The following is a 27863-nucleotide window of genomic DNA, read 5'->3' on the forward strand; positions in this document are numbered from 1 at the left end:
GAGGTCAGGAGTTCGAGACCAGCCTGACCAACATGGAGAAACCCTGTCTCCACTAAAAATACAAAAATTGGTCAGGCGCAATGGCTCACGCCTGTAATCCCAGCACTTTGGGAGGCCGAGGTGGGCGGATCACGAGGTCAAGAGATTGAGACCATCCTGGCCAATATAGTGAAACCCCTTGTCTTCAGAAAACACAAAAATTAGCTGGGCATGGTGGCGGGCACCTGTAGTCCCAGCTACTTGGGAGGCTGAGGCAGGAGAATCACTTGAACCTGGGAGGTGGAGGTGGCAGTCAGCCGAGATTGCACCGCTGCACTCCAGCCTGGGCAACAGAGTGAGACTCTGTCGAAAACAAACACAAAGACAAAAACAAAAACAAAAAAACCCAGGAACCCAACACAGAAGACATGGCCTGGGAGGCCCATGGAGGGTGGCGAGAAGTGACCCTGGGGTGATGGCTCTGCACCAGACGTGGAGGGCGACTGAGCCATACTGAGCAGTGTGACCCATGGGTGAACAATCTTCACAAGGCCCCACCTCCATCAGGCCAGCTGTAGCCGGGGGACGGAACGCCCAGGAGAGCCTGGCCTAGGCTCTTGGCAGTACTTGGCTTGGCCATGTGCCGATGAGGGGCGCTCCCATCCTCCGCTGAGGACACACAACACTCACAGAAGTTCCCAGCTTCCCCCCACGGAGAGCTGAAGGCAGGCCGTGGTGAGCTTAGAAGCAGGATGTACAGGACAGCCCCCTCCCTCTGATCGTATTTCCGCTGCAGGTCCAGCGCCTGGTCCCCACCTTGGCCCTGCCAGGTGGCTGACTGTGCTGAGCCCAAGACTCCCTCGAGACCTTGCTCATGACTTTCCCAGGAGGGGCCTTGTCAGCTCCCAGAGAAGCGGGAGTCAGACCATGACCTGGAGACTGATCTGCTCGCCTCCGGGAGCCTCCGTCCAGCGGGGGCAGTGCCGCCCCCTCCTTGCACACCCATTGTGCACTCACCCTCCACTTTCGAACTAGACAGGGTATTTGGGGATAGATACACAGGTGGAACCATAAAGAAAAGGGAACAATTAGCACAAAAGTCAGAATGGCCATCGCCTCTTGGGCATAAGGATGAAAGACACTTTCTAGGTCTTGTCCGGAGAAAAATGTTCCGGCTAGTTTGTAGTCTCCTAATCTTGGAAGTTGTATTGGTCATGGATTGATCAGTAGGACAGAAACCATTCTAGCCATTTCCCTGGGACTGACCCAGGGCCTGGAGGACAGAAGTCAGGAAAAGCCCTGCAGCGCCCGGGTCCTGCCAGCTCTCCAGAGTGGGGATTTTAGAGGAGCCACAGGAAACCTCTGCTCATGGTCACCACTGCCTGGGATGCTGAGGTGGGTGCGTTTTGGGCAGCACCCAAGGGCCGTAGCAGAACCCTCCATTTGCGGAAGCCACATTTCTGTCTGCTTCTGCCAGAGAGAAATACAAAAGGGTTTCTGCCGCTCAGCTGTCTTCCAGGTCTCCCATGAATGCCTCTCGCTGGTGGACAACCTGGAAATGCAGTTCCCAGGTTTCCAGCCCCTGTGATACACGTGAGGGCAGAGGAGGGGATGGAAGTTTGCTGAGTGGCCCGTAGGTAATCCTGAACAGAGTTTAATGAGATACTAGTGCGGCGCACATCCGTTGGCATGGAGACGCCATTCAGGGTGTGTGTTATAGCACTTACGTAGGCAGCCTAAGTTCCGACTTCACAAGACTTCAGAACTTTCTGGCTTTCAATCTTCTTGTCTGATTGTATTAACGAAACCAGGGACTGTAATAGGTTAATTGGGGGAAAAAATACAAATTGGAGAGTTTCAGCCCTCTGTGCTGTCTCCAGGTTCTGGCCAACCCCTTCCAGGTTCAGTGGCCCCTCTGCTGAGTCCCAAATCTCTTGCGTTTGTTGTATCGTAGAAAACAGCCCTCCTTTTCCTACTAGAAACCCATAGGTCTCAGGTGTGGAAGAGGCCAATGGTTACTAACAGGGCTGCCCCTCCAAACATGGCCGAGCTCCTGCACAGTCCTCAAAATCCAAAGTACACAAAAAGAATGAGGTTAACAAAATGCAAACACACACACAAAATTGTATGTTCTTTATTGTCCTAAAATTGCATAGTACTTTGATTGTGCACGCTTTTAAATCGAGAGCAGAGTCGCCCACTTGAAACTACTCTCTTGCATGGGATATTTCAAGCTGTTTTACTATATGGGCAAGGAGCAGGGACCAAAATGCTGCCTGGGCCTAAAAAGAGCTGTGATCAGATTCAACAGAAGTTGGAGAGGGGGAGGGATCTGGGCCACACACGAGAAAAAAGTGTGGAAGGAGGTTGAGATTTCAACTGGACTTGTAGGAAGCACAGATGGGTGCTGGAGGGGCTTCATGGATGTCAGGGAACAGGATTCAGGAGCAGCCTAGACAGGAAGGAAAAGGAGAAAGGAGTCCAGAGGGCCATGCCTTGTGCTCACATCTGAGATGAATGCCACCTGCCAGGGGCAAGCCTGGAGACAGCGCACGGGTAGCCAGGATGAACAGTTTGGGCGTTACCACGGCTACGGAAAGCCGTACCACATACTAGAAAAATAACTTAAAAGCTATACAATCGTCATTATAAATATTTTGTCTTCTAAAACTAACTCTAGTGTCGGTTATAAAAGGTTCACAGTTACTCTGAAGAGAGCTGTATCTCTATTGCACAGTAGTGGAGAAGTCTGCTCTGGTCCCCATGTGTAAACAATGATTCCCTTCTCCGCTGGCGACTTCAGGACACAGAGAAACAGTATCTGCTGTAAGCAAAAGCACTTGGGTAGAAGGCACGTGGCAGCTGTCAGACTCTACAGGAGCAGGCAGAACATGTGGGATGCCCACTTCTCCTCCCATGTCGCATCCCTGCTGTTGGGACAGGTCTGGAATCAGAGGAAAGGTGGTGATGGTCTTGTCACGGTCTCATCCTCATTCCACAGTTACAGACTTGGCCAGATTTCTGGGGAAGTCAACCTAAAACGAAAAAAAGTGGCTGTTCAGGACCCCAAAGATCTCAGCAACATGCTACCCCTCAAAGACAATTTTCAGAGTACTTAAAAACAAGGAGACAGATGTTCACCATAGTCACCAACCTAGAGACCTGCATCTTGGAAGCAGATTCCTTAGTCCAGAAGCTTCATTTAACTGTATAAGGGTTAGTCCCTCAATAAACATTTATTGTGTACCTGATGTGTGTCACGATCTGTTAACATGATTTAAAGAATATGGTTCATGCTTTTAAACACAGGTAACTTGATGTATACCGTTAAAAACTCACTTTTCTTGTAAGAATATATATGAATTCCATGTGACTAATTCATTTAGGGTGGAGTGGGAAGGAAATATAGGAATGGTTCATCAGTAGGCTTCTACTGGGCCGGGCGCAGTGGCTCACGCCTGTAATCCCAGCACTTTGGGAGGCCGAGGTGGGTGGATCATCAGGTCAGGAGTTCGAGACCAGCCTGACAAACATGGTGAAACCCTGTCTGTACTAAAAATACAAAAAAATTAGCTGGGAATGGTGGCGCGCCTGTAGTCCCAACTACTCAGGAGGCTGAGGCAGAGAATCGCTTGAACCCAGGAGGCAGAGGTTGCAGTGAGCCGAGATTGCGCCACTGCACTCCAGCCTGGGTGACAGAGCGAGACTCTGTCTCAAAAAAAAAAAAAAAAAAAGTAGGCTTCTACTGTATCTGGTATCTGCAATGTCTTACATTTAGATATTTTAAAAGATGAAACACATATGAAAACATGTTAGCAAACGTCAGCTCTGGATGATATGTACATATTCAGGTACTCATTATATTCTTTGTATTGTTATGTATCTTTAAAAGCTTCAAAATAAAATTGTAATAAAACTTTTATTTCTTTGTACTGTGAACTGTGTGTTCTTACTTGCTGTGAGATAATAAATTGGTTCTTTTCTGGAACATAATTTGGCAATATATGTTAGGAGTCCAACATGTTACATCATAGCTCATTTGTTAGATTAAGGACAAATTTTTTTTTTTTTTTTTTTTGAGACAGAGTCTCGCTCTGTCGCCCAGGCTGGAGTGCAGTGGCATGATCTCGGCTCACTGCAAGCAAGCTCTACCTCCTGGAGTTCACGCCATTCTCCTGCCTCAGCCTCCCGAGTAGCTGGAACTACAGGCACCCGCCACCAAGCCCAGCTAATATTTTGCATTTTTAGAGAGACGGGGTTTCACCATTTTAGCCAGGATGGTCTCGATCTCCTGACCTTGTGATCCACCCACCTCGGCCTCCCAAAGTGCTGGAATTACAGGCGTGAGCCACCGTGCCCGGCCAGGACAAATCTTAAATGTGGGACAACATTGTATATACAAAGATGTTCACTGCTGTGTTATTTATGAAGACAAAAAACTGGGAACAGCTTAAATAGTAGAAGATTGGCTAAGTAAACATTAATTAAATCATGTTATAAGATTGTGGTGGAATATTATGTAATGATTAAATGCTACATATAACAAGCTCATAAAGATGTAAGAAAATACTTGCAATATAACAATAAAAGGAAGATGCAAACATTTTATCCTTGACATAATATTAAATAATATTTTTTTAAAAAATTCACATGCACAGGAAAAACCTAGACTAAAATTCTACATTTGCTAATTGGCATTGCCTCTGGGTGATGAGGTTGTTTCCGGTTTTTTGTTTTGAAACAGAGTCTCACCCTGCTGCCCACCCTGTGCAGTGGCGTGATCCTAGCTCACTGAAGCCTTGAACTCCTGAGCGCAAGTGATCCTTCCACCTCAGCCCCACAAGTAGCTGGAACTCCAGGCACATACATCAGGTTAATTATAAAAAATGTTTTTATACAGGCAGGGTCTTGCTATATTGCCTAGATTGGTCTCAAACTCCTGGCCTCAGGCAGTACTTCCACCTTGACCTCCCAAAGTGTTGGGATTACAGGCGTGAGCTGCCTCACCTGGCCAGGTTATAGGTTAGTGCCATGATCAGAAGATACATTTTGCAGTTTCCAGCTTGTTTTGGGGGGCGGGAGGTGGTATAAGCTACTTTAAAAAGAAAGCTATTTTAGGCCAGGCATGGTGGCTCACCCCTGTAATCCCAGCACTTTGGGAGGCCAAGGTGGGCAGATCGCGAGGTCAGGAAATCAAGACCATCCTGGCTAACATAGTGAAACCCCATCCCTACTAAAAATACAAAAAAATTAGCCGGGCGCGGTGGCGGGTGCCTGTAGTCCCAGCTACTTGGGAGGCTGAGGCAGGAGAATAGCGTGAACCCAGGGGGCGGAGCTTGCAGTGAGCCAAGATTGTGCCACTGCACTCCAGCCTGGGCGACACAGCGAGACTCCATCTCAAAAAAAAAGAAAAGAAAAAGAAAGCTACTTTAAATAAAATTACTTATTCTATGACTATTTAAGTATTTAAAGAACACAAAGGAACTTTGGGGCTGTGTCTCTCCTCTCTGCTGTTAGGTGCGGTTTTTAGACGTACGTCATATCCTCGGAGCACAGCCAGGTGGAAGGACAGCAGCTGCAGCGGAACCACACTCAGGATGCCCTGGAGGCAGTCCACAGTGGGAGGCAGCTCGATCGTCTTATACGCAAACTTGGAACTTTCAGTATCGTCCTTGGAGCACAGTATAATGGGGCGACCCTGGGGCAGAGAAATAGGATTATAAAATAGATGGTCTCTGAAAGCGGCAATCCCGGACGCATGCGGAGGATCTGGAACCTACAGGACTGTGATGAGAACAGTCCTCTTTTGCATTTGCTGGAATCCTGGGTGAGGTGGTACACGTGGGACACAAACGCTTGGAAAGGATAAAGTGTCTGAGGCTTTTTGGTGGGTTTCTTCCCCTTCCCTGAGAAGGAGATTGCCACCCTGCTGCATCATGTGGCACCCGTGTGTGCCTTGCCGAGCGCAGGGCAGACTCACTCCTAAGTCTGTGGGGCTCGTAGTCCAGTGGTGGAAAACAAAAACCTAGACAAGGACACCAAGAAATAAAGATGAATTCCAAAGACATGCCACCAAGGCAAGAAAACAGGATAATGTGATTGGGAGACGGGTGAGGTCTCCGAAGCTCTCTCAAAAACAGGAGACATTTGGATTGAGCCCTAAATGATGAGGCCAACTCTCGGCAGAGCATTCTGTGGGAAGAGCATTCCAGACAGCAGGAACAGCCAGCACAGGCCTGGAGGCGGGTGTGGGCGCAGCGTGAGTGGAAGCAGAAGGAAAGCTGGAGTGCCTGGAACTCACTGAAGCAGGAGGAAAGGGCCAGATAACCAGGACAAAAAGGCAGGTTTTTGTTTTCCACCACTGGACTACGAGCCCCTCTAGACTTAGGAGTGGGTCTGCCCTGCTCTCGGCAAGGCACAAATGGGGGTGCCAAATGGTGCAGCAGGATGGCGATCTCCTTACCAGGGAAGGCTCACCTGTGGCTTGACGGGAAGGTATGGGAGGGTTTTAAGTGGGCAAAGGATGCAGTTGTGTTTTATCCCCTCACAGTGACCTCTGTGCTGAGCCAGGGGTGGTGACATCTGGATGCGGCACCTTGTTGGATTTCACCTCCCTGAAACTTCATGAACTCTGCCCTCCCACCTCAGGGCAGCTGCTGTGCACAAAGCATTTGGTTGGTCTCTGTGGCCGGTTCCAGGAAGGAGCTCCCAGCCTCTGGACCTTCCCATGTGACAGAAGCATCTTCGTTATTCATGGGAGGTCTCTTGGACTATACCTGACTGTATGCTAAGGTGACGACTCGTGGTGGGCCTGCAGATAGTCCCAGGATGGGGTCTCGCCTGCCAGAAAGCCAGCCACATGATTAGAGGGGTGGGGCTTTGAGACATGAGCCTGTCAGCCTGATCTCCCAACCTCCAAGGACAAAAGTGGGGCTGGCAGCTGAGTTCAATCACATGGCCGATGGTTCACTCTGTCCTGCCTACTTAATAAAACCACAATACAAACTCCGGACACTGAAGCTAGCAGCTCAGGGGAGCTCCCTGGAGACACACGGTGACGTGCCGGGAGGGTGACACATCCTGAGGACACAAACTTCACATTTGGGGCCCTCAAACTATGGGTCCCTTGTTTGGGGTTGGCTGTGATTTTTATAAGAAAACTGTAATAGGATAGTGATTTCCTGAGCTCTCTGAGTCGTTCTAGAAAATTATTGAACTTGAGGCGAGAGTGGGAATCCCTGGATTCATAGTCAGTTGCTCAGAAGTGCGGGTGGTTCCCTGGCTTGCGACAGGTGCCTGAATCAAGGGCAGTCTTTGGAAAGCTGCGCCCCTGCCCTGTGAGATCTGGCCTAACTCCAGGTAGTTCGCGTCAGAGCTGCCTGGCCGCAGAACGGGGAAACCCTGCCCCGGGGATCTCCACCAGGAGCCCCTCCCCCGAGCTCCAGGCCAGCATCCGGCGCTGCTCACGGCAGTGTGGGACCCCGGGCCCCGCCAAAGAGCTGTGTGGGACAGCTGCAGGCTGACCAGTTCCTTTCCAAGGGTGTGCACTCCTCACGGGGGGCCCGGGGAGGGTGTGCGCTCGCAGCCACGCGCTGGCCAGACCATCCATCGCTGGTACTGGCAGACGGTGGTGAGGTGGGCATGCGTGCAGAAAAGCAGGAGAGAGCTGGCCCAGTCCGGTGGAGAGCCCTCACCTGGCGGGCCGTGACTTGCTGCAGGGCATTCTGGCATTTGGCAAAGCAAGGATCCTTCATGATGACCATGATGACTGGCATCTGCTTGTCAATCAGTGCCAGGGGCCCGTGCTTCAGCTCCCCAGCCAGGATGCCTTCTGAGTGCATGTAGGTGATCTCTTTAATTTTCTGGAAAGAGGAGGTGAGATCAGAGTCACTCTGGGCAGATGGGGCAGGAGCAGATCAACCAGAGGGGAAGAAGGGGAACCAGGGGAGGATGACTCCGGAAGGCAGAGAGCCAAGGGTTGCAAGGCAGACAGATGCCTGGAGTGGTTGACAGCACTGAGGACACCCAGCAAGGGCCTGGGGAGAGGCCTGGTTACCACCCAGGGCATGCACCAGACCAGGACACAACCTCTGTGTCCCCACACCAGCCCCGGGCACTGCTGCTCTGTCTCTCTCCAGTCCCATGCACAGCCACCCCTTAGGACAGACAAGTTGGAGTCAGCCTAGCTCACCCTCTCCTCCTCCCTAGCCAGCCACATTTATCACGATGGCATTGTATTCTGCGTAGCTATACCTTCAATTAATGATCTGATTAAGCATTCGCCCATTAATAACTTCTAAAGAGTGGTTCCACGCAAAATCGCACAAACTGGGGTGTTATTTGAATTAATTTTTTTCCTATATTCAGGTAGATCCATCTGTATTCAGTTACCACAGATCCACGTCATTGAAATGGTGAGACAGGCCGGGCACGGTGGCTCAAGCCTGTAATCCCAGCACTTTGGGAGGCCGAGACGGGCGGATCACGAGGTCGGGAGATCGAGACCATCCTAACATGGTGAAACCCCGTCTCTACTAAAAATACAAAAAACTAGCCAGGCGTAGTGGCGGGCGCCTGTAGTCCCAGCTACTTGGGAGGCTGAGGCAGGAGAATGGCGAGAACCCGGGAGGCGGAGCTTGCAGTGAGCCGAGATTGCGCCACCGCACTCCAGCCTGGGTGACTGAGCAAGACTCCGTCTCAAAAAAAAAAAAAAAAATGGTGAGACAGTTGAATAAATCATCTCTTGACTCCCGCCAGCACTGTTGATTTGGGTCAGGGCAATGCTGTAAGGAGTGTGGCTCCACTCGAGGCTGCCGACAGCTGCAGGGCCGGCCTCCCAGTGACCAGAGGACCACTGGCTCGTGCCAGCAGCCACCTAAACGCTTCTTTCTTCACCAGACTCATGTGGCGGCATGGCTGAAATGTGCACCTTTCACCAGTACATTCAGCCGCTGCAGCTGAGCCCCCCACCCATGAGGCAGAGTCATCTGGGGGCTGTCAGTGCACCCCAGGCCTTGTCTCTACTGCACCCCAAGAAGCAGCACCTGCCTGTCCTCAGCTTCCTGTACCAGGATCTCCAGGGGGCGGGTGCAGGAGATGGAGCTCACTGTGGTCAGCCCAGCACTCCCCACCAAGACCAAGAAAATCCATTCTGAATGTTTCCGGTGACCACTTGCAACCGGCATTGTCTTATTTATTTCCTTCCTTCCTTCCTTCCTTCCTTCCTTCCTTCCTTCCTTCCTTCCTCCCTCCCTCCCTCCCTCCCTCCTTCCTTCCTTCCTTCTTTCCCTCCCTCCCTCTCTCTCTCTCTCTTTCTTTCTCTTTCTTTCTTGAGATGGGAGTCTCATTCTGTCACCCAGGCTGGAGTTCAGTGGCACGATCTTGGCTCACTGCAACCTCCTCCTCTTGGGTTCAAGTTATTCTCCTCCCTCAGCCTCCCATGTAGCTGGGATTACAGGCGTGCACCACCATACCCAGCTAAGCTTTGTATTTTTAGTAGAGATGGGCTTTCACCATGTTGTCTAGACTGGTCTCGAACTCCTGACCTCAAATGATCTGACTGCCTTGGCCTTCCAAAGTGCTTGGATTACAGGCATGGGCCACTGCACCAGCCTAGCATTGTCTTTCAAATGCGGGTGGTGGGGAGGAGATGGGAGAGGATGGCAGCCCAGCTGGGCCATGGTTAATGCCCTCATCTTGATGGCCAGTGCAGCCTCACCTGGAGCGCTGTCCCTGTTACCTGGGCTGAGCCTCTGCTCCGTGCACGGCATGCTGACAGTGAGAGGGCAAACCCGAGATGCAGGGCCCTGCCCGGTTCTCTGCCCACCCTCTGGGCAGCCCTGTGGCCCTGGCACCTTGTCCCTGCCCCATCAGCTTTCTCTTTGCTGGTGTGGATCTTTATTGCTGAAGGCGGCAAACGGCCTGTCATCCATTTTTGAAAAAGCAGGGCCCTCAATGTTTATTCCTGCAGGATCTCGAACTCCCCTTGGAAGTTTGAGGGGTAACAAGGAAACTCTGCGGAGAACCCCCCCTCGCAGTTTTGGTGGTGGCGGAAAAAAGTAAAAGCCCCATAGACTCGGTCCCCATGGACTCAGGTCTGATTCGGGTCCTCTACGTCATCTTGAGTGAGATAGTTAAGCTTTTGGAGGCTTTGTTTCCTCCTGGATGAGAGGCGAATAGCAACCGCCAGCCTCTCCTAAGAAGCTCATGAGGCCTAAGTGAGCTGTTCCAATTGGGCCCTGGCAGTGGCTGGAGAGCTGAAGCGGCACACCCCAGGCGCCTGTCCCTTTCTCCTCAGTAGACTGGGAGCTCCCTGGGGCAGGCACCTGCCTCACCCATCTCTGTGTGCCCAGGGCTAGAAACCTGGTGGAGAGCTGGTGCTTGGCATAAGCTCACAGGAGTGGTCAAGGGGTCCTTAGACCCGGCCCTCCCCAAGCCCAACGCCCTGCCCTCCTTCCTGCTGGTTCCTCCAGGTCTCCTGTGCCTGTCCTCCTGGGGGTGGGGGCTGGGGGGGGGCTCACCAGGGCTCCCTCCAGGCAGGTGGCGTAGTTGTAGCCCCGCCCCATCACCAGCAGTGACCTCTGCGTGTACAGCTCCAGGGCTAAGTCGTGGATCTTCTCCTCCAGTGACAGCACCTCCTTGATCAGCTCTGGGCCATGCACCGAGCAGAGGGAGAAAACCAGTCATGCCGATTTTAGAGCGATATTCATGAAAACAAATGCTGGGGTTTAAGAGGAGGTTTTGAAACCCACATCACTTAGTACACTTTGCTTCCTTGCATTCGTTTAAAACAGATTACAGGAAAGAAATAACTCGGGCTCCTGGCCAGGATTTTGTCAGGGTGGGGATTTGTACTGTGCGAGTACTTTCTTGAGCACCAACAAGGTAGGCAGGGAAGTATCATTTCTCACTCCATGTTACAGGTAAGACAACTGAGGCTCAGAGAGGCAAACTCACCCACTGGAGACAGAGCTGACACCACCAGTTAACACCCCTCTTTCCTGCTGTGTCTCAAGACAAGGCCCCTGTAAGTGGGACCACCAGTTCTCCAACTGTTTGGTCTCAGGACTCCTTTACGCTCTTGAAAATTATTGCAAGTCCCTCAAATTATTGCACATCCCTAAAAGCCTTTGTTTTTGAGTTAAATCTGTCAACATTTACCAGATTAGAAAATAACACTGAGGGCCGGGCGCGGTGGCTCACGCCTGTAATCCCAGCACCTTGGGAGGCCAAGGCAGGCAGATCACGAGGTCAGGAGATAGAGAACATCCTGATTAACACGGTGAAACCTCGTCTCTACTAAAAATACAAAAAATTAGCCAGGTGTGGTGGCGGGCACCTATAGTCCCAGTTACTTGGGAGGCTGAGCGGAGAATGGCGTGAACCCAGGAGGTAGAGGTTGCAGTAAGCTGAGATTGTGCCAAAGCACTCCAGCCTGAACTACAGAGCCAGACTCTGTCAGGAAAAAAAAAAAAAAAAAAAAGAAGGAGGGAAGGAAGGAAGGAAATAACAATGAGAAATTTAAAAATATTCACTTAAAAATAACAACACTAAATCTATTACATTACTACATTTTCAACAAGAATTAGTGAGAAGAGTGGTACTGTTTTTTGTTCTTGCAAAACTTTTTAGTGTCTGTTTTTTTAATAAAAGACTGTTGACTCTCATATCTGCTTTCACATTCAATCTGTGGTGATACGTTCTTTTGGTTGAAGTATAAAAATAAAATTCAGCCTACAAATACAGATTTGTAGTTGGAAAAGCAAGGAGTATTTAAATTATTTTTCAAATAATTGTGAATGTTGTTCTTTGACACCACAGTACATCGAACTTGAGAAACAGTAGGCTCTTGAAAGGGTAGGTGCCAATATAGCATCCGAAATCCTATCAATAAACTTTTTCTACTTTGTTATGTTAAAATTTATTGTTCTGTCTTATGCTTTTAAATGGAACATTTACAAGTGCATAATTTTGTGACATCATGAACTGGCCACAAAGGTATGTAAATCTTCTTAAAATGGACACATTTTATTATAAAATTTTTTTAACAATCCCCTTGTTGAAGTCACCTTGATCTTATCAGAGAAGTCTTTATTTTTTTTTTGAGACAGTCTCACTCTGTCATCCAGCCTGGGGTGCAGTGGCGCGATCTTGGCTCACTGCAACCTCTGCTGCCCAGTTTCAGGTGATTCTGCTGCCTTAGCCTCCTGAATAGCTGGGATTACAGGTGCCTGTCACCGCACCCAGCTAATTTTTTTTTTTTTGTATTTTTAGTAGAGACAGGGTTTCACCATCTTGGATAGGCTGGTCTTGAACTCCTGACCTTGTGATCCACCTGCCTCGGCCTCCCAAAGTGCTGGGATTACAGGCTGAGCCACCGCGCCCGGCCCTAGAGAAGTCTTTAAATGTTGGGAACTGGTGAAGCTCATGGTAACAGGTGTTTTCTAACACTCAGAGTTTTGCTTGGGAGCTCAAAGGTTATCACTGGCAACACATACCATGGGTTGCTTCTACTGGTGCGTCCACTGATGGTTCATTTCGAGAAAATGTCTACCGAACACAAAATCAGCTTGCTATTCAATGGCACGGCTGCTTCTCTTGAGACAAGCACCATTCTTCACTGTACAGCAGAAAGGCCTTTTTTTTCCCCCCAGATAGAGTTTTGCTCTTCTTGCCAAGACTGGAGTGCAACGGCGCAGTCTTAGCTCATTGCAACCTCCACTTCCCGGGTTCAAGTAATTCTCCTGACTCAGCCTCCCAAGTAGCTGGGATTGAAGGCACACACCACCACACCTGGCTATCTTTAGTAGAGATGGGGTTTCACTGTGTTGGTCAGGCTGGTCTCGAACTCCTGACCTCAGGTGATCTGCCCGCCTTGGCCTCCCAAAGTGCTGGGGTTACAGGCGTGAGCCACCGCACCCGGCCTCAGTAGAAAGGCTTTATGCATACTCTCCATTTCATTATAAAGAATACTAAAAAGAGTTGCAATTTACAGACCAATAATTTTTACCACCTCATCAAGGACATTCCTTTTTTTTTTGAGACAGAGTCTCGCTCGTCGCCCAGGCTGGAGTGCAGTGGTACAATCTCGACTCACTGCAAGCTCTGCCTTCTGGGTTCACGCCATTTTCCTGCCTCAGCCTCCCGAGTAGCTGGGACTACAGGTGCCCGCCACCACGCCTGGCTCATTTTTTGTATTTTTAGTAGAGACGGGGTTTCACTGTGTTAGCCAGGATGGTCTCGATCTCCTGAACTTGTGATCTGCCTGCCTAGGGCTCCCAAAGTGCTGGGATTACAGGCGTGAGCCACTGCGCCTGGATGTCAAGGCCATTCTTAAGGGAAACTGGCTGTGTGCTGGTGAAGGACACAATGACCAGTAGGCCTTCTAGTGTGCTGGGTGCCAGGCACAGCCACCACTGCCTTTGCAAATGTGGATACAGGCAAAAAATAAAAAGAGATTTGCTGTAAAAAATATATTGCTATATTACTATGTGAACAGTTTTGCTTAAAGGGCTTTGCAGACACCCAGGACCTGTAGACCACATCTGGAGAACCGCTGACTCAGACGTCAGAACTGGGTCCTGTTTTGCATGGTTATGACCTGGCTTAAAGGAAGAATGCTCTTCTCAGAAATAAACCCTCAGCATGCGGTCTCGGCCAGTGTCAGGCCCCGAGGGCCTGGAATTGCCCGTTCTCTATGGTGGCCCTTCCCCCACTGCCTGCTCTGGGGTTTGGCCCCGGCTCCCAGGGAGGCTCCAGTGCCCACTCTGTCTCTGGGAGGGCACCCCCCAAAGCCCCGTGATGTCCTGTCCGCAGTGAGCACTCCACGTCAGCCTGGGGCAAGGCTCGACTCGTCTCCACCTCTCAGGCCTGCACAGAGGTCTCCCTCCTACTGTGGCATGTGGGTGACTGGAGGACGTGAGCCGCTGCTTATCTTGGCAGGGCAGGGATGGCACGCGGGGCAGGGCATGGCACTGGTTCTTCATGTATGTGTGGTGGATGAATGAAGAAAAGGGAGGCCGTGGTCCCCAAGAAGGTCATGATTTAGTGCAACAGACACTGTACCTCACCAGCTACAACAGCTGGGGCTGTGCTGCTGGCCAGCAAACGGGGAAAGTGTGGTGGGACTGCCAAGGAGTGCCTGGCATAGGAAGGGCCTGAGGCCATTTGCTCTTTCTCGGGTACTTACTGAGCACCTACTGTATGCCTGCCTGTGCTGGACACCAGCTATCCAGCGGCGGCTCTGGCAGACAGGGCTGTGTGTTCGTGGAGCTGACATGTCAGCTGGGGGAGACAGGCCAGTCAACAGTTAACAGGGAATGACCTCCGGTCATGAGGTCATGAGGTATGTTACAAAGAAAGTAAACAGACTAATGTTTCACAGAGTGCTGGGGCTGGGGCCTTAGTGTGGCCAGGGAGGGTCTCAGGAGGTGACATTTGAGCTGAGGTTTCGGAGATGAGAAGCTGTGGGCTGTATGCAGAGCAGGAGGAAGATGGGTCAGCAGAGGAAACAGCCAGTCCAAAGGCCCTGCGGTGAGAAAGTGCTGAGCACCACTGAGGACCAGGGAGGCAGGGAGGCAGCGCCGGGTCGGGGCAGGGGCCGAGCAGCATGAGGACAGAGGCAGCAAGGGCTCCAGGAGGGAGCTGGGGTGGCTAGAAAGTTTTAGGAGGAGGGAGAAATGAACAACATCCTGTACAGGCGAGAGTCAACAGAGAGTGGCCAGCAACAGTCCACTAGATCTGAAAACATGGAAAGCTGAATTCTAGAACATACCAGGTAAAGATCTCAAGCCACGGATGATCTCTTGCCTCCTGTTTTGTAGTGAAATTCGGTCTTCAGACATCATCAAACCAAACATCACCAGAGAGATGAACTGACTGGTATAAGCCTGTGCACAAAGAAGGAGGTGGCAAGGACCTTATTTTCACTTTTAAGTCAACTTTACTTTACTTTTTGAGACAGGGTCTACCTGTTGCTCACGCCAGAGTGCAGTGGCGAGATCACGGCTCACTGCAGCCTCTCCCTCCTCAACTGATTCTCCCACCTCAGCCTCCTGAGTAACTGGGACTACAGGCGCCACCACCCTGCCCAGTTAATTTACAGGAGCCACCACCCTGCCCAGTTAATTTTTAGGTTTTAGTTATTTATTTATTTATATTTTGTTTTTGAGACAAAGTCTCGCCCTGTCGCCCAGGCTGCAGTGCAGTGGCACGATCTCGGCTCACGGCAACCTCCACCTCCCAGGTTCAAGCGATTCTCCTGCCTCAGCCTCCCGAGTAGCTGGGATTACAGGTACGAGCCACCACACCTGACTAATTTTTGTATTTTTAGTAGAGATGGGGTTTCACCATGTTGGCCAGGCTGGTCTCAAACTCCCGACCTCAGGTGATCTGCCCGTGTCGGCCTCCCAAAGTGCTGGGATTACAGGCGTGAGTCACCGCACCTGGCCTAAGTATTACTTTTGAAGGGATGGGGTTGTCCGGGGCGGTCTGGAACTCCTGGGCTCAAGGGATGCTCCAGCCTCGGCCTCCCACAGTGCTGGGATTCCAGGTGGGAGCCCCGTGTCAGGCCTAAAGGGCTTTAAAATAAGGGTCTCCAAGGTGCTCAAAGAGCCACAGGACGACATGAACAAAACACAGGAACATGGGAATAAAATGAGACTAAATGAAGAGATGGGATCCCAAGAGGGGAGGGGAAAGGAAGGGACGGGGGAGAAGGGGTGAGGTGGGAAGGGGAAAGAAAGGCGGTGGCGTGGGCAGAGCAGGGCGCAATTGCCCAGCACGTCCAGGCCGAAGGAGAGCGGCCTCCGGGGCCTTGCGGCCTCCGGTGCACCTGCCTGGCCAGGCTCTCCCCGGGAGGGGCGCCCGTGGCTCCTACCTTGGTGCTGGCCACGCCGACCTCCGGCCCTGCGTTGATGTGGACGCCGCAGTCGGTCTCACGAGAGATGGAGCTGCCCACGGTGTTGGTGACGCCCACGGTCAGGGCTCCGCGGTCCTTGCAGTAGCGCAGTGCCAGGAGGGTGTCCGCGGTCTCGCCTGCCACACAGGGGCCTCTCAGCGCCGCGCTCCGCCAGCCTTAGCCCTACCCCAAACCCCCTCCTCCTTCACCTCAGCTCTGACACGGAAATCGGTGCCTAAGACACAGCCAGCAGGTGTTCGGAAAGGAAAACGCACGCAACAGCCTTTTCGGTTGATTCTTACATTCAAGATTTGTTGCTATGTATGTGGCGAGCACTTTTTCATTTAAATCTCGTGACAACCCCGTGAGGACCATCGTCCCCATTTTCCTCTTGAGGATGAGGGCTCATGACAGGAGGAAAATGGTGCTCTGATCAAAGCCATACAGCTGGTGACAGGTGGGCCTGGCTCCCAGCGCCCGTTCTGCAGCTGAATAAGCTGAGATGGAACAGATTTAACATTTGAAAAGCAGGAATGTCCCCAAGTGGTGTTTCTCACTAGATTGTTTGAAAGGACACTTCTCGCAAGCCTCTCAGTGTGGACTCAAATTGTTTTTAGAATAAAGCTAAACAGCTTCATGCATAAACCAGCACAAACTCCCTATGTTTGTAAGTCCTAACGAACTCAAATTAAATTACAGCATAAGCCAGACTATAAAATCAAAACTGTTGAAATCCTCAAGAGTCAGGAGGCTGTTCTGTCTGCAGGGCCATGGCTCCGAACTCAAATTAAATTCAGCATAAGCCAGACTATAAAATCAAAACTGTTGAAATCCTCAAGAGTCGGGAGGCTGTTCTGTCTGCAGGGCCACGGCTCTTGGCTGTGTCTGTCCCAGCTTTGCAGGGCAGGCAGGGGCCGCCCGGTACTAGGCGGCCCAATTCTCCTCTGTGTTCTTCTTTCTTCGGAGCCCTGGGTTATGGCACTGGAGTGTCACGGGGTACTGCGGCGAGGGTGGGGGAAACAGGGTTCTATCTTTTGTCACCCACACCCCAGGGTTTGATAGTGTTTTTCCCATCTCATTAAAGGGCTGACTTCTATACATACAGAATTTCGGAAGCTGCCACTGCATTATTTTCATATTAGGTCCACCTCTGTTCTTTTGTTAATGTCTCCCACCAATTTATAAAATAGTTTCAGGCTCTGGCGGGATCATAAACCCAAAGGTGAATGTGACAGCAGGTCCTGGGTCATAAGGTGGGGGGCCGGATGGTCGGTGCATCTGTACTGGTTTTTCTTCGCTTGTCAACAAAATGGAAACGGTATTTAAAACTGACAATGGCAGCAGTACTAAAAGTCCCAGTAGATGGTGGAGCATTACAATCAGTTGTGGTAGTAACACTGTGGTTGTATGTTTTTCTTTTATCGTTTTAATCATACAACCTGAAGTGTTTATGTGGATGAATATCATGATGCCTGGGATTGGCATCAAAGTAACCCCATGGAGAAGAGGGGTTAATATCAGTGTGTCCGACCGGCACAAGATGGGCTGGATAAGGCTGCGATATTCATTAGATGAAAACTCTACTTTTATAAAGGTTTGGAATTATCCGTAATTAAAACATTTCAAAAGTCCTCCACGAGCTCAAGGAGACTCCAAGCCTATGGCCCTGGATCACCTCCCTGAGGCCGCTGGAGCACATGTCAAGTGTTGGGAGGGCACCGGACGGGGTGCATTTAGCTCAGGGGACCTTCCTTGGTCCTAAAAGGGAGCACCGTCTCCCCACACCTTTCTCTGCTGGGCAGCATGGGCACTGCAAGCCACAGGCCACGGCTTGGACACTTGGGCACAGAGCCCATACTGGGTCCTCCACATGACTCTCAACCTAACAGAATGTTAAAGGAGATGTTTTTTCTATTAACATAAATCAGCAAACATTTATGGGCGCCTTGGTAAGTGGTCCTTGAAGTCTTGGATAGGCAAGAAGAGGGAGAAGCCATGGGGCAGGGGAAAAATGAACGTGCGTCATTTCCAGCCCAGTCCCAGCTCTGTCACACCCTGGCTGCATGGCCTTAGACATCTCTTGCCCTCCCCGTACAATGGCAACAGCAATCCGCGGCTCTAAGGGTTACATGACCGCTGCAAGAGCGGGTTCGCAGCACAGGGTAGCCATGCAGAGGAATTAATTGAATGATGGAGAAGAGGAGAGAGCCCAGAGCTGACCTGATGCAAGGCTGGCCACACTGCCTTGTCCCTTACCTGATTGGCTGATGAAAAAGCAAACGTCATCCCTGAACACAGGTGTGTTCCTGTCCAGAAAATCGCTGGCAAGTTCAACCATCACAGGAAGCTCGGTCAGTTCCTCCAAAACTTGCCGCGTCTGAAGCCAACAAGCATGGAGACTAAAGTCAGTCACAGGCATGACAGGGGCATGGGGCAGCTGGGCTTCTAGGGTCAGTGTGTGACACGGAACCTCACTGTCCAGGTGGCGAGGGGACTTCGGTCACCCACAGGCCACCTCGAAGATACAAGGGCTCCGTGTCATTTCTCACGCTAGCTCATGGGAATGGGTCCGAGGGCTTAGCCACTTTCAGAAGGCCAAATGAGTGATAAGACTGAAGGCCAGCATCTAGTCCCAGACTGCTGTGGATTTCCCCACACGCATGTGTCCCACTTACAGCCACGGCAGCGTGGTAGCTGGTCCCACAGCCAATCACGATGAGCCTTCGGCATCGTCGGATCTCCTTCAAGTGGTCCTTCAGGCCCCCCAGGAGCACTGCAGGGCACACGGCAGGGCGTTAACATTGACACAGTCACCGCATTCCCTGAGACTAGGCACAGGCGGAGCCTCCCCACCGAGTGCAGGAATTACCTGTGTTGGTCTCAAAATTCACCCGACCTCTCATAGTATTGAAAACGGACTCTGGCTGCTCGAAGATCTCCTTCTGCATAAATGCGCTGAAGTTACCTGGTCAAATAAACGTCTGGTCAGTTTTAATTTCATTATATTTCACTGCTTTTCATTATGCAGCAGTGATAGCAGCTCCTGTAAAGTTTACTGCAGATTCCCAAAGGCATCCCCAGGGATTATCCTGCCTGACACTCACTACCATCAGAGGCAAGCAGGTCAGGGACCAGGGCTCTCTCCAATTTACATATCGGACCCTGCAGCTTGAGGGAGGGAGGGATTTGCCCCAGGCATGCAAGTAACAAACGGCCTGGCTGGTCCCTTTGGGCCATGCTCCCTTAGCAAGGCCAAACGCAAGTAAAGTGCTTCCCTACCAAAAAGCCACCCAGCTAGGAAAGTACAGCTAAGCCCAAAGCAACAGGCAATTTTCCTTTTAATAAACACCCTCCTAGTTTCCGTAATAAAAACCTTCCCAGCCACACAGGCATTTCCGGGGCTCTGGTTTGAGTGGGACTGGATGGTGCTGACGGGACAATGGGGCTGCAGGTGTTCAAGCCCCGATGCAGCAGCTACACCTGATGCTCTGGAGGTGCCCACAGGTGGGGCAGGCCGTGTTCTCGGGGATACACATACTCATGACGCCAACACGCCAGTGCTCCCAGCCTGTCGCCCATGACCTGGCACGTGTGCGACGAGCAAACGAAGCAAGTGGGGGGAGTGAGGGGTGGCCACCGTAGGGGAGGGGTTGGGGAAGGACCATGGCAGACACAGGAGCAGAGAAGGACTCTCTGAGGGGTGACATTTCAGGGCAGCTGGAGGCAATGAAAGGAGCCAGTCCTACGAGAAGAACAGTGAATGCAGGGGCTGTGGCGGGGCACAGTCGGACAGTGGGTTGGGTGTGGTGGGGCCAGGCTTTAGCTCTGGCAGGAGTGTGGGGGTTTGTGGGCTGCGGCAGGGAGTTTAGATTTTATTCTAACAACAGCAGGAAACCACTGGAGGGCCTTGAGCCACGGGAGGATCACGGGGGCTGAATCAGGTTCTTACAAGTTTGCTTAGGCTACCCTGTGGGGTAGAGGTTGTAGGGGATGGAAGTGGGTGCAGACAGAGAGGCTCTGCTTGTAGGGAGAAGGTGTACCCCCAACCCCCCATTTGCTGCAGACCTGCAGACTTCCACCCAGAGGAGAAACGATGCCTGAGGGTGGGAATGTGATCCCCGGAGTTGGTGAAGGAAGGCAGTGGACACACCGGGCTCAGTTCCAGTAGGGAGGACCTGGCGCCTGGCTGCTGACAGGAGCCCCCGCTTGGAGGCACCAGGCCAGCCTCCCCACATCCCCTCACCTGTGCAAGCCACAGGCTACCTGCAGCCCCGCCCTGGTGGCCACGGAGGGCAGGAGGGCTGTGGCCTCTACTAGGGCCAGGCAGAGTGTCAGGAGCTCCACCAGACACTGGCTCCCGAGGCTGCTGCACACGGGCTCTAGGGGACACCTGCCTTTCATGATTTGCTGCAGTTCCATCTGCAAGGTCTGGATGGCTCGAGATGGGTCATCACTGGCCGAGCGCTTGACCCGGTGAATGGAGAGTTTCCCATCAGCCGCTGCGGCAATGTCGTCGTCCTCCAGGAAGATGACCCGGTTGGTGTGCTCTATGATGGCGCTGGCGGAAGGGAAACAGGCGTTATCAGGCCCTGCCCTGAGCAGTTACGAGGCAGCAGCCCCTGCCGATTCCCGAGCGTGGGGGCCACATCGTTGGCATTTCAGGAGGGACAGAGACACCACAAGGAAAACACCGATTTGCAGGTGAATCTTCCTCTTCTCCACTCGTCCTCCCGTCCCCACGGAATTATTTTGATGCCAGACGTTGTATCATTTCTTCTGTAAACACTTTAGCTCCAAAACTATTTTAACCTACTATAATACCGTAATCATATCTAACATTAATAGTTGTTCCTTTATATCATCAAATATTCAGCATGTTCACGTTTCTCCAATAATCTCATGGCTGTCTTTTTATAACTGGTTTCTTCAAATCAGGATCCAAACAATGTCACCTCTGGAGGATACTCGAGAACCAACACATTATTCTGAGTCGTAAAGGGAAAGAATAAAGCATTCATCTTGCCTTTCTAAACAATTTGTCTTTCAGGACAACCACACATTGTATGAAGGCAAGTCTCTCTAAGAAGTGATACAGCTAGTAACGAAGAAATAATAGAATTAGAATAATTAATTTATGAACTCCTAATTATTAATAGCTCTAATCAAGGACCATCCATTGCTGTTGAAACCAGAAGGTGAAAAGCTGGATGAAGCTTTATCATGGATGGATAAGGCTGGCAACACTCAAACCCCTGATGGCTCTCAGCACAGAAAGAGAGCCGGTGAGACATTGTCTGCCTCCTGATGGAAGGACACACCACCAACCATGTATTCTTGCCAAAAAAATCAAACCTGAGTAAGACTGAGCTTTTAACACTCGTAAACTCCAGTGTACAGGGAAACAGAGGAAGATGGTAAATAACACCAGGGGGTGCACTCAGCAAATCCCAGACAACGGGAAGCTCATCAGGACAAAATACCTAGTTTCCTTTTTTTTTTTTTTTTTTGAGACAGAGTCTCACTCTGTGGCCCAGGCTGGAGTGCAGTAGCGTGATCTCGGCTCACTGCAACCTCCGCCTCCCGGGTTCACGCCATTCTCCTGCCTCAGCCTCCCGAGTAGCTGGGACTACAGGTGCCCACCACCATGCCCAGCTAATTTTTTTGTCTTTAGTAGAGACGGGGTTTCACTGTGTTAGCCAGGATGGTCTCGATCTCCTGACCTTGTGATCCGCCCGCCTCGGCCTCCCAAAGTGCTGGGATTACAGGCGTGAGCCACCACGTCCAACCAAGACCTAATTTCTTACACAGGCGCATACATGTACACAAAGGAGCCCTAAAAGTAATCTACAAGCTATGCTTACCAAAGAAACATAGGGTCATTGTGTTTATTTTTATAATTTTCTCTGTATGGAAAGGAATAATGATTTTTTTTTCCCTTGAGATCATAATACAAAGTGTCTTTTTAAATAATTTTAAGTTTGAAAAGTTGCTAAATGAACAAGAATGGTAATTAATGGTGTATAGTTGTGGTATAAACCATCAGGTCGGGCTTGAAGGATTACTGGATAAAACACTCTTGGCCGGGTGCCCTGGGTCACACCTGTAATCCCAGCACTTTGGGAGGCCGAGGCGGGCGGATCACCTGAGGTCAGGAGTTTGAGACCAACCTGGTCAACATGGTAAAACCCTGTCTCTATTAAAAATACAAAAATTAGCTGGGTGTGGTGGCGTGCACCTGTAATCCCAGCTACTCGGGAGGCAGGAGAATCACTTGAACCCAGGAGGTGGAGGTTGCAGTGGGCTGAGATTGTGCCACTGCACTCCAGCCTGGGTGACAGAGCAAGACTCCGTCTCAAAAAAAAAGAAAAGAAAAAAAAACAACAACAAAAAAAACCACTCTCATTCTATCAAGAGCCACACCCACATGTGAATGCCTGAAAATGGACACTTAACTCCTGGTGCAAAGGTAAGGAGGGAAACTATCAAGGTCTAAGGCTCTAAGAGAGGGATATCCAGCCAGATCCTAGGAAGAAACAGATAGAAGGATGGCAAGCCACTGTACTGGAAAAAGTATTTTAAACAAAACTTGGTATGTACAAATAACTTTGTATATGTTGCATGAAAGTATACAAATAACTTTGTATACGTTGTATAAATGTATACTAATAACTTTGTATACGTTGTATAAAAGTATACTAATAACTTTGTATACGTTGTATAAAAGCATACTAATAACTTTGTATACGTTGTATAAATGTATACAAATAACTGTATACTTTGTATAAATGTATACAGAGTTTTGCATAAAAGTATACAGTTTTATACAAAACTCTGTCTAAAAGTATACTTTTTTTGTATAAAAAGTAGAACTATGGAGTGACAAGAAGTAAAAATGGCCCCGTCCTATCTCCAAGAGATGGACACTGCTTACCTTGTAGCATTAACCAACCAACAATGCATGATCCATGTGTGTTTATATTTATGTGTGCAAGTACATATGTTTGTTTAAATATAATTATTTTATTTCCAAAATGAGTAGTAATGTAATCTAGTCATTAAGACCACTGACCCACAAGTTAGGCCTGAGGTGCACTCGGGGCCTCTGCCTCTTGCCAGTCCTGTGCCCGTGGACAACATCCATCGCCCCCTGGAGTTCCTGTCTCAGGTTCCGCCTCTGTAAAAAGAGTTGTGCCTTCCCCAGAGGTCTGTCGTGATTATTGGATGGGATCCTGGCGAGGCCCTCATACCGTGCCCCGCACACACTGGCCACCATTGCCCAAAAGCTGGACAGCGTGCTCACATCTGGGAGGGCCACCTGCCGTTCCTCTTTCTCAGCATGTGTTGTCTTTCTTGTCTCTACCTTACACATGACAGAATCACTTCCTGACGTTCCAAAGGTATAAACAAATAAAAGAATCTGGAGGGTCGAGCCGGGCGCGGTGGCTCACACCTGTAATCCCAGTACTTTGGGAGGCTGAGGCAGGCAGATGATGAGGTCAGGAGATGGAGACCATCCTGGCGAATACGGTGAAATCCCGTCTCTACTAAAAATACAAAAAATTAGCCTGGCGTGGTGGGGGCCGCCTGTAGTCCCAGCAACTCGGGAGACTGAGGCAGGAGAATGGCGTGAACCTGGGAGGCGGAGCTTGCAGTGAGCCGAGATTGTGCCACTACACTCCAAACTGGGTGACAGAGCCAGACTCCATCTCAAAAAAAAAAAAAGAATCTGGAGGGTCTTAATTACAACGCAGAATTCACAGATTAATTTGGGGGAGAGTCAATATTTTTAAAAAACAACTTGTAATCATTAAATTAATTTTAAATGTTGAGTGCATTAATTTTTGAAAATAGCTACTCTGGAAGCTGAGGCAGGAGGATCCCTTGAGTCCAGGAATTAGTTTGAGGACACCCTGGGCAACTTAATGAGATTCCCGTCTCAAAAAAAATAAATAAATAAGATGAGAATATTAAGCCTTCCTACTGAGGAATGTGGAATCTCTTCCTATATTCAAACCTCTTACTTCCTCACGGTAAATTTCTGTAGTTTTCTCCAAACGTGTTCTGGAGTATTTTTGTTAAAATTTACTCTAAGGAATTTAATTAAAGCATTTTTTTTTTCCAGCTATGGTGAATAGTATTGCTTTTTGGGTTCACTTAACGTTTGCTGACTGCCTCGTGCCTGGTCACGTGAGGTGACACCTGAGAACAGGGTGGACATGGCCCCACCCGAACCAGATACAGCTTAGTGGCTAACGCCAGGATATAGGATTTCCACACCTTTACTCCCAGCTGCTAGTACTATCAGTTCTAACAGCCTTTTGGCTGGATTTAAAAATGTATAATAGATAGTATTCCCTACAAATAATTATTTCCTCTCAGGCATTCATGCCTTTTTTTTCCCTAAAAAAAGAAACCTCTGGCAGGGCACGGTGGCTCACGCCTGTAATCCCAGCACTTTGAGAGGCCGAGGAGGGTGGATCATGAGGTCAGGAGATGGAGACCATCCTGACTAACACGGTGAAACCCAGTCTCTACTAAAAATACAAAAAATTAGCCGGGCGTGGTAGGGGGGCGCCTGTAGTCCCAGCTACTCAGGAGACTGAGGCAGGAGAATCGCTTGAACCCAGAGGCGCAGGTTGCAGTGAGCCGAGACTGTGCCACTGCACTCCAGTCTGGGCGACAGAGCGAGACAAAATAAATAAATAAATAAAAATAAAAAAAGAAACATCTATCATATTTCATTGAATATAAGTTACTATTTATCGCTAGGATCACAATTATTTGACAAACTTCTAAGAAATAAAAAAGCTTCAACAAATTCTAATGGCACAATGCCAAAATCTACAATTCTCTGTGTTTTAGAATCACTGAAATAACACCAGCGTCTCGCTGGTACTCTCGGCGTGTTCTAAGGAGCACCATTTGGGAACGCTGCCCCAACCTCCGCGCTAGGTACGACGCTGGCTGTGCGTTTCACCAGGCCTTGCCTCCCTGTCACTCCGGTTTCCCAGGAGATCTGACCTGGTGTCCTCCCTGCCTCACAGCACGGCCCTATTAGATGCTGGTCGGGAAAGAGAAAAACCATCAAGAATGGAAACATAGCAAAGGCCCAAGCCTTCGGGTCTTTGAAGAAGGTACCAGAGGTCATTATAGAGGTTTTCTACTTCAAATGGCAGGAAAGTGCTTTGGTTCTCTCTCTCTCTCTCTCTCTCTCTGTGTGTGTGTGTGCCTGTGTGTATAACTTTTTTTTTCCCCTGAAATGAGTATAAAGTAGAATTTCTCAAATTTCAAAATCGTTATTTGGTGGATGGATGAGAGCATGGACTTCAGAATCCATTGAAAAACTCCCTGTGTCTTCGCTCCGTCTTTCACAAATGGTCTCAATCCAGGCAAAGGCAGGGAGGGCGTGGGAGGGACCGAGGTCTAGACACACCTGTCTCATCTAAAGGGGGCAGCCTCTGAGCAGATCCAGACACCTGCCACCCGAGAGGGGGCTGCACGGCGTGCCCAGACCTGGTAGTTCTTCCAGAGAAGCTAGAGATTCAGATTTTTGTGTGAAATCTCCAAATTTTACAACATTGGCAACTAACCCATTCATTTGGTGCAGGCTCGAAACATTGTGCCCACCAGTGCGTCTGGCCTTTGGCCACCAGGGCTGCCTACCAGTCATGCAGGTGCTCCTAGGACAAGGACTCCAGGCCCAGGGCCAGGGATGGCTGAACTCTTTGGCCCTGCGACGTGCTGAGCCCACGACAGCTCACATGGAAGGATGAGTAAGAACCGGCAGTATTTAGACAGACATTCTTTGATTACATAATCCCAGGAAGGGAAGAGAAGAAGGCTCAGTTACCTTGCATCAGAAGCAAAGAAGAATTCCACGGCCTTGTCACCCACAGCGTGCAGGCAGGCAGAGCTGTCCAGCCTCTTCATCCGTGTCTTACAGATATTCTTCACATTCTCCAGAGTGCCTAGCAAATGGAGGAATGGGTTGCAAATCCCACTGGGACGTTTTGTTTGCATAACATGCAGCAAGGAACCAATTTCCCCTCTGAATATGTGTGGGAGAAATTTGCAATTTTTAGCTTTGGCTATGTCAGCCAAATCGCGTAAAAGATCCCCAAATAGCACAGTACCACTGCAGAAGCATTTAAATGGCTACAGTGTGAGAGGAATGCAAACAAAAACAAATCAAAGAAGCACTCAAATCAAAGCCCAGTTGCTGTCATACAACGGCACTTCTGTGTATGTTTGACAATATACAAAATCATGATAAATTCACGTCCATAATAAAAAGCTTTAAAAAATGGAGCCAAGTCTCAGTTGCACAAAAACCTTTTAGACTTGGAGCCATGCGCCTGTTGGGTCTGGCTCAGAGTGGGGCTTCCTTGCCTCAGAGGGGAGCTGACCGTGCCCCGTGCCAGAGCAGCTGCCGAGTCCTGTGACGCCAGGCGGCAGCTGCGCCGTTCCAGTACTTCTTGAGAAACTTACACGTCCTGTATAAGACGGGGATCTGTTCTGTGGAGAGCTTGTATTTGCTCCGGACTCCGATGAGAAGGGGGCTGCCTCTCCTGTAGGGAGAAGGAGGCATCCCATTACCCATTGCCTTTGACACCCAGGGCTGGGTGTCTGCCCAGCATCGGAGGTAGGATCCCCAAATCCAGCCCTTTCCCAGGGGCAGAGGGTCCTGTTTAGGTCCCACAGGATGGAAAGGCCAGCTCCTGAGTCTCAGGTTCCTGACTTGGCATCACCTTCCTGCCCAGTAAGCCTGGTAACCTGTCCCACTCCCACCCTCCTAGGCCGGGCCTCCTCCAGTCCAGTCGAGTCCCCACGTGTGACCAACCCACACGGTTAGATGGCAGAGGCTGAGCGTTCGGCAGCGGATGAGGCGCTGGTGGGCCACGGGGCACTCTGGGTCTCCACCCAGCCAAGGCCGCAGCACGTCCCTCTAACAATAGGGCTCTGCACCCACCGTCTGCCCAAAGACCCCCTGTTGTTCCTTCCCTTCCCCAGCCCAGTTCTCTGGCATTAGTGGGCACTGGTCAGACTGACTTTTGTATATTCTCTACTTTGTAGGTGACATAAGGCGATTTCTTGGGTGGTTGTCTCTGCCTGAGTGACACCCCACAGATGAAGTTTAGAATCGTCACCCTGTACCACGCAGACTTCATCATAAAGGGGACAATGACTGTCACAGGCAAAATCTCAGGGAGTCTGCAGCTGGCCAAGGTGAGGGGCCCTCACTCAGGCCTCCGGTCCCGGCATCACTGTCTCAGCAACTGGAGCCGACTCTCTGAGCACTCGGCAGGGGATCTTTAGGAAAGAGCTGTAGGATATTTCCTTCTGATTCACAGCTTCTAGGGGTGAATGTGATTAAGAGCTCATGATTTGGCCGGGCGCGGTGGCTCACACCTGTAATCCCAGCACTTTGGGGGGCCAAGGCGGGCAGATCATGAGATCAGGAGTTCGAGACCAGCCTGGCCAACATAATGGAACCCTGTCTCTACTAAAAATACAAAAATTAGCCGGGCATGGTGGCAGGCGCCTGTAATTCCACTTACTTGGGAGGTTGAGACAAGAGAACCACTTGAACCCGGGAGGCAGAGGTTGCAGTGAACCAAGATCGCACCACTGCACTCCAGCCCGGGGACAGAGCGAGACTCCATGTCTAAATAAATAAATAAATAAACAAAAAGATCTCATGATTTAAATGACATCCTGCTTCCAAAATCTCATCCTTTTCTCATTCTTATAAATTACAACATGCAAATAAAATTTACCATGGGTGTGCACGGAAATAAGTGGCTCACTCTGGTAATGCGTACGCTCTAAACCTGCAGTTCTTAGAAACCAGGCAGGTAAAATTGCAGTAGTTACTAAAGGATGTGTGCCTTTTCCCCTCTAGACATTAATTTACTGATAAGAAAAAAGCACAGACAAACACTGTAATAAGACAATTTAAGAGAGCTGTTGCAAACACATGAATTAG

The 27863-nt window shown here is 50.1% G+C and overlaps 1 protein-coding gene across 1 annotated transcript in view; it reads right to left on the bottom strand.

Moving 5' to 3' along the window:
• Positions 1-2097: 2097 nt before the first annotated feature.
• GFPT2 (glutamine-fructose-6-phosphate transaminase 2) overlaps positions 2098-27863 on the bottom strand; it is a 54333-nt gene continuing 28567 nt past the window's right edge. Inside the window, exons 8-19 of the mRNA XM_005558807.5 lie at positions 26366-26445; positions 25728-25845; positions 20272-20435; positions 18747-18842; positions 18553-18650; positions 18134-18254; positions 15857-16014; positions 14753-14867; positions 10500-10627; positions 7674-7841; positions 5516-5677; positions 2098-3014 (exon numbers count right to left, since the gene is read on the bottom strand). Of these exons, the coding sequence (XP_005558864.1) occupies positions 2970-3014; positions 5516-5677; positions 7674-7841; positions 10500-10627; positions 14753-14867; positions 15857-16014; positions 18134-18254; positions 18553-18650; positions 18747-18842; positions 20272-20435; positions 25728-25845; positions 26366-26445 (1453 nt within the window). The 3' untranslated portion in view covers positions 2098-2969. The remainder of the gene's footprint in view (positions 3015-5515; positions 5678-7673; positions 7842-10499; positions 10628-14752; positions 14868-15856; positions 16015-18133; positions 18255-18552; positions 18651-18746; positions 18843-20271; positions 20436-25727; positions 25846-26365; positions 26446-27863) is intronic.

The sequence above is a fragment of the Macaca fascicularis genome, chromosome 6 (genome assembly GCF_037993035.2).
Source record: "Macaca fascicularis isolate 582-1 chromosome 6, T2T-MFA8v1.1".
NCBI lineage: Eukaryota > Metazoa > Chordata > Mammalia > Primates > Cercopithecidae > Macaca > Macaca fascicularis.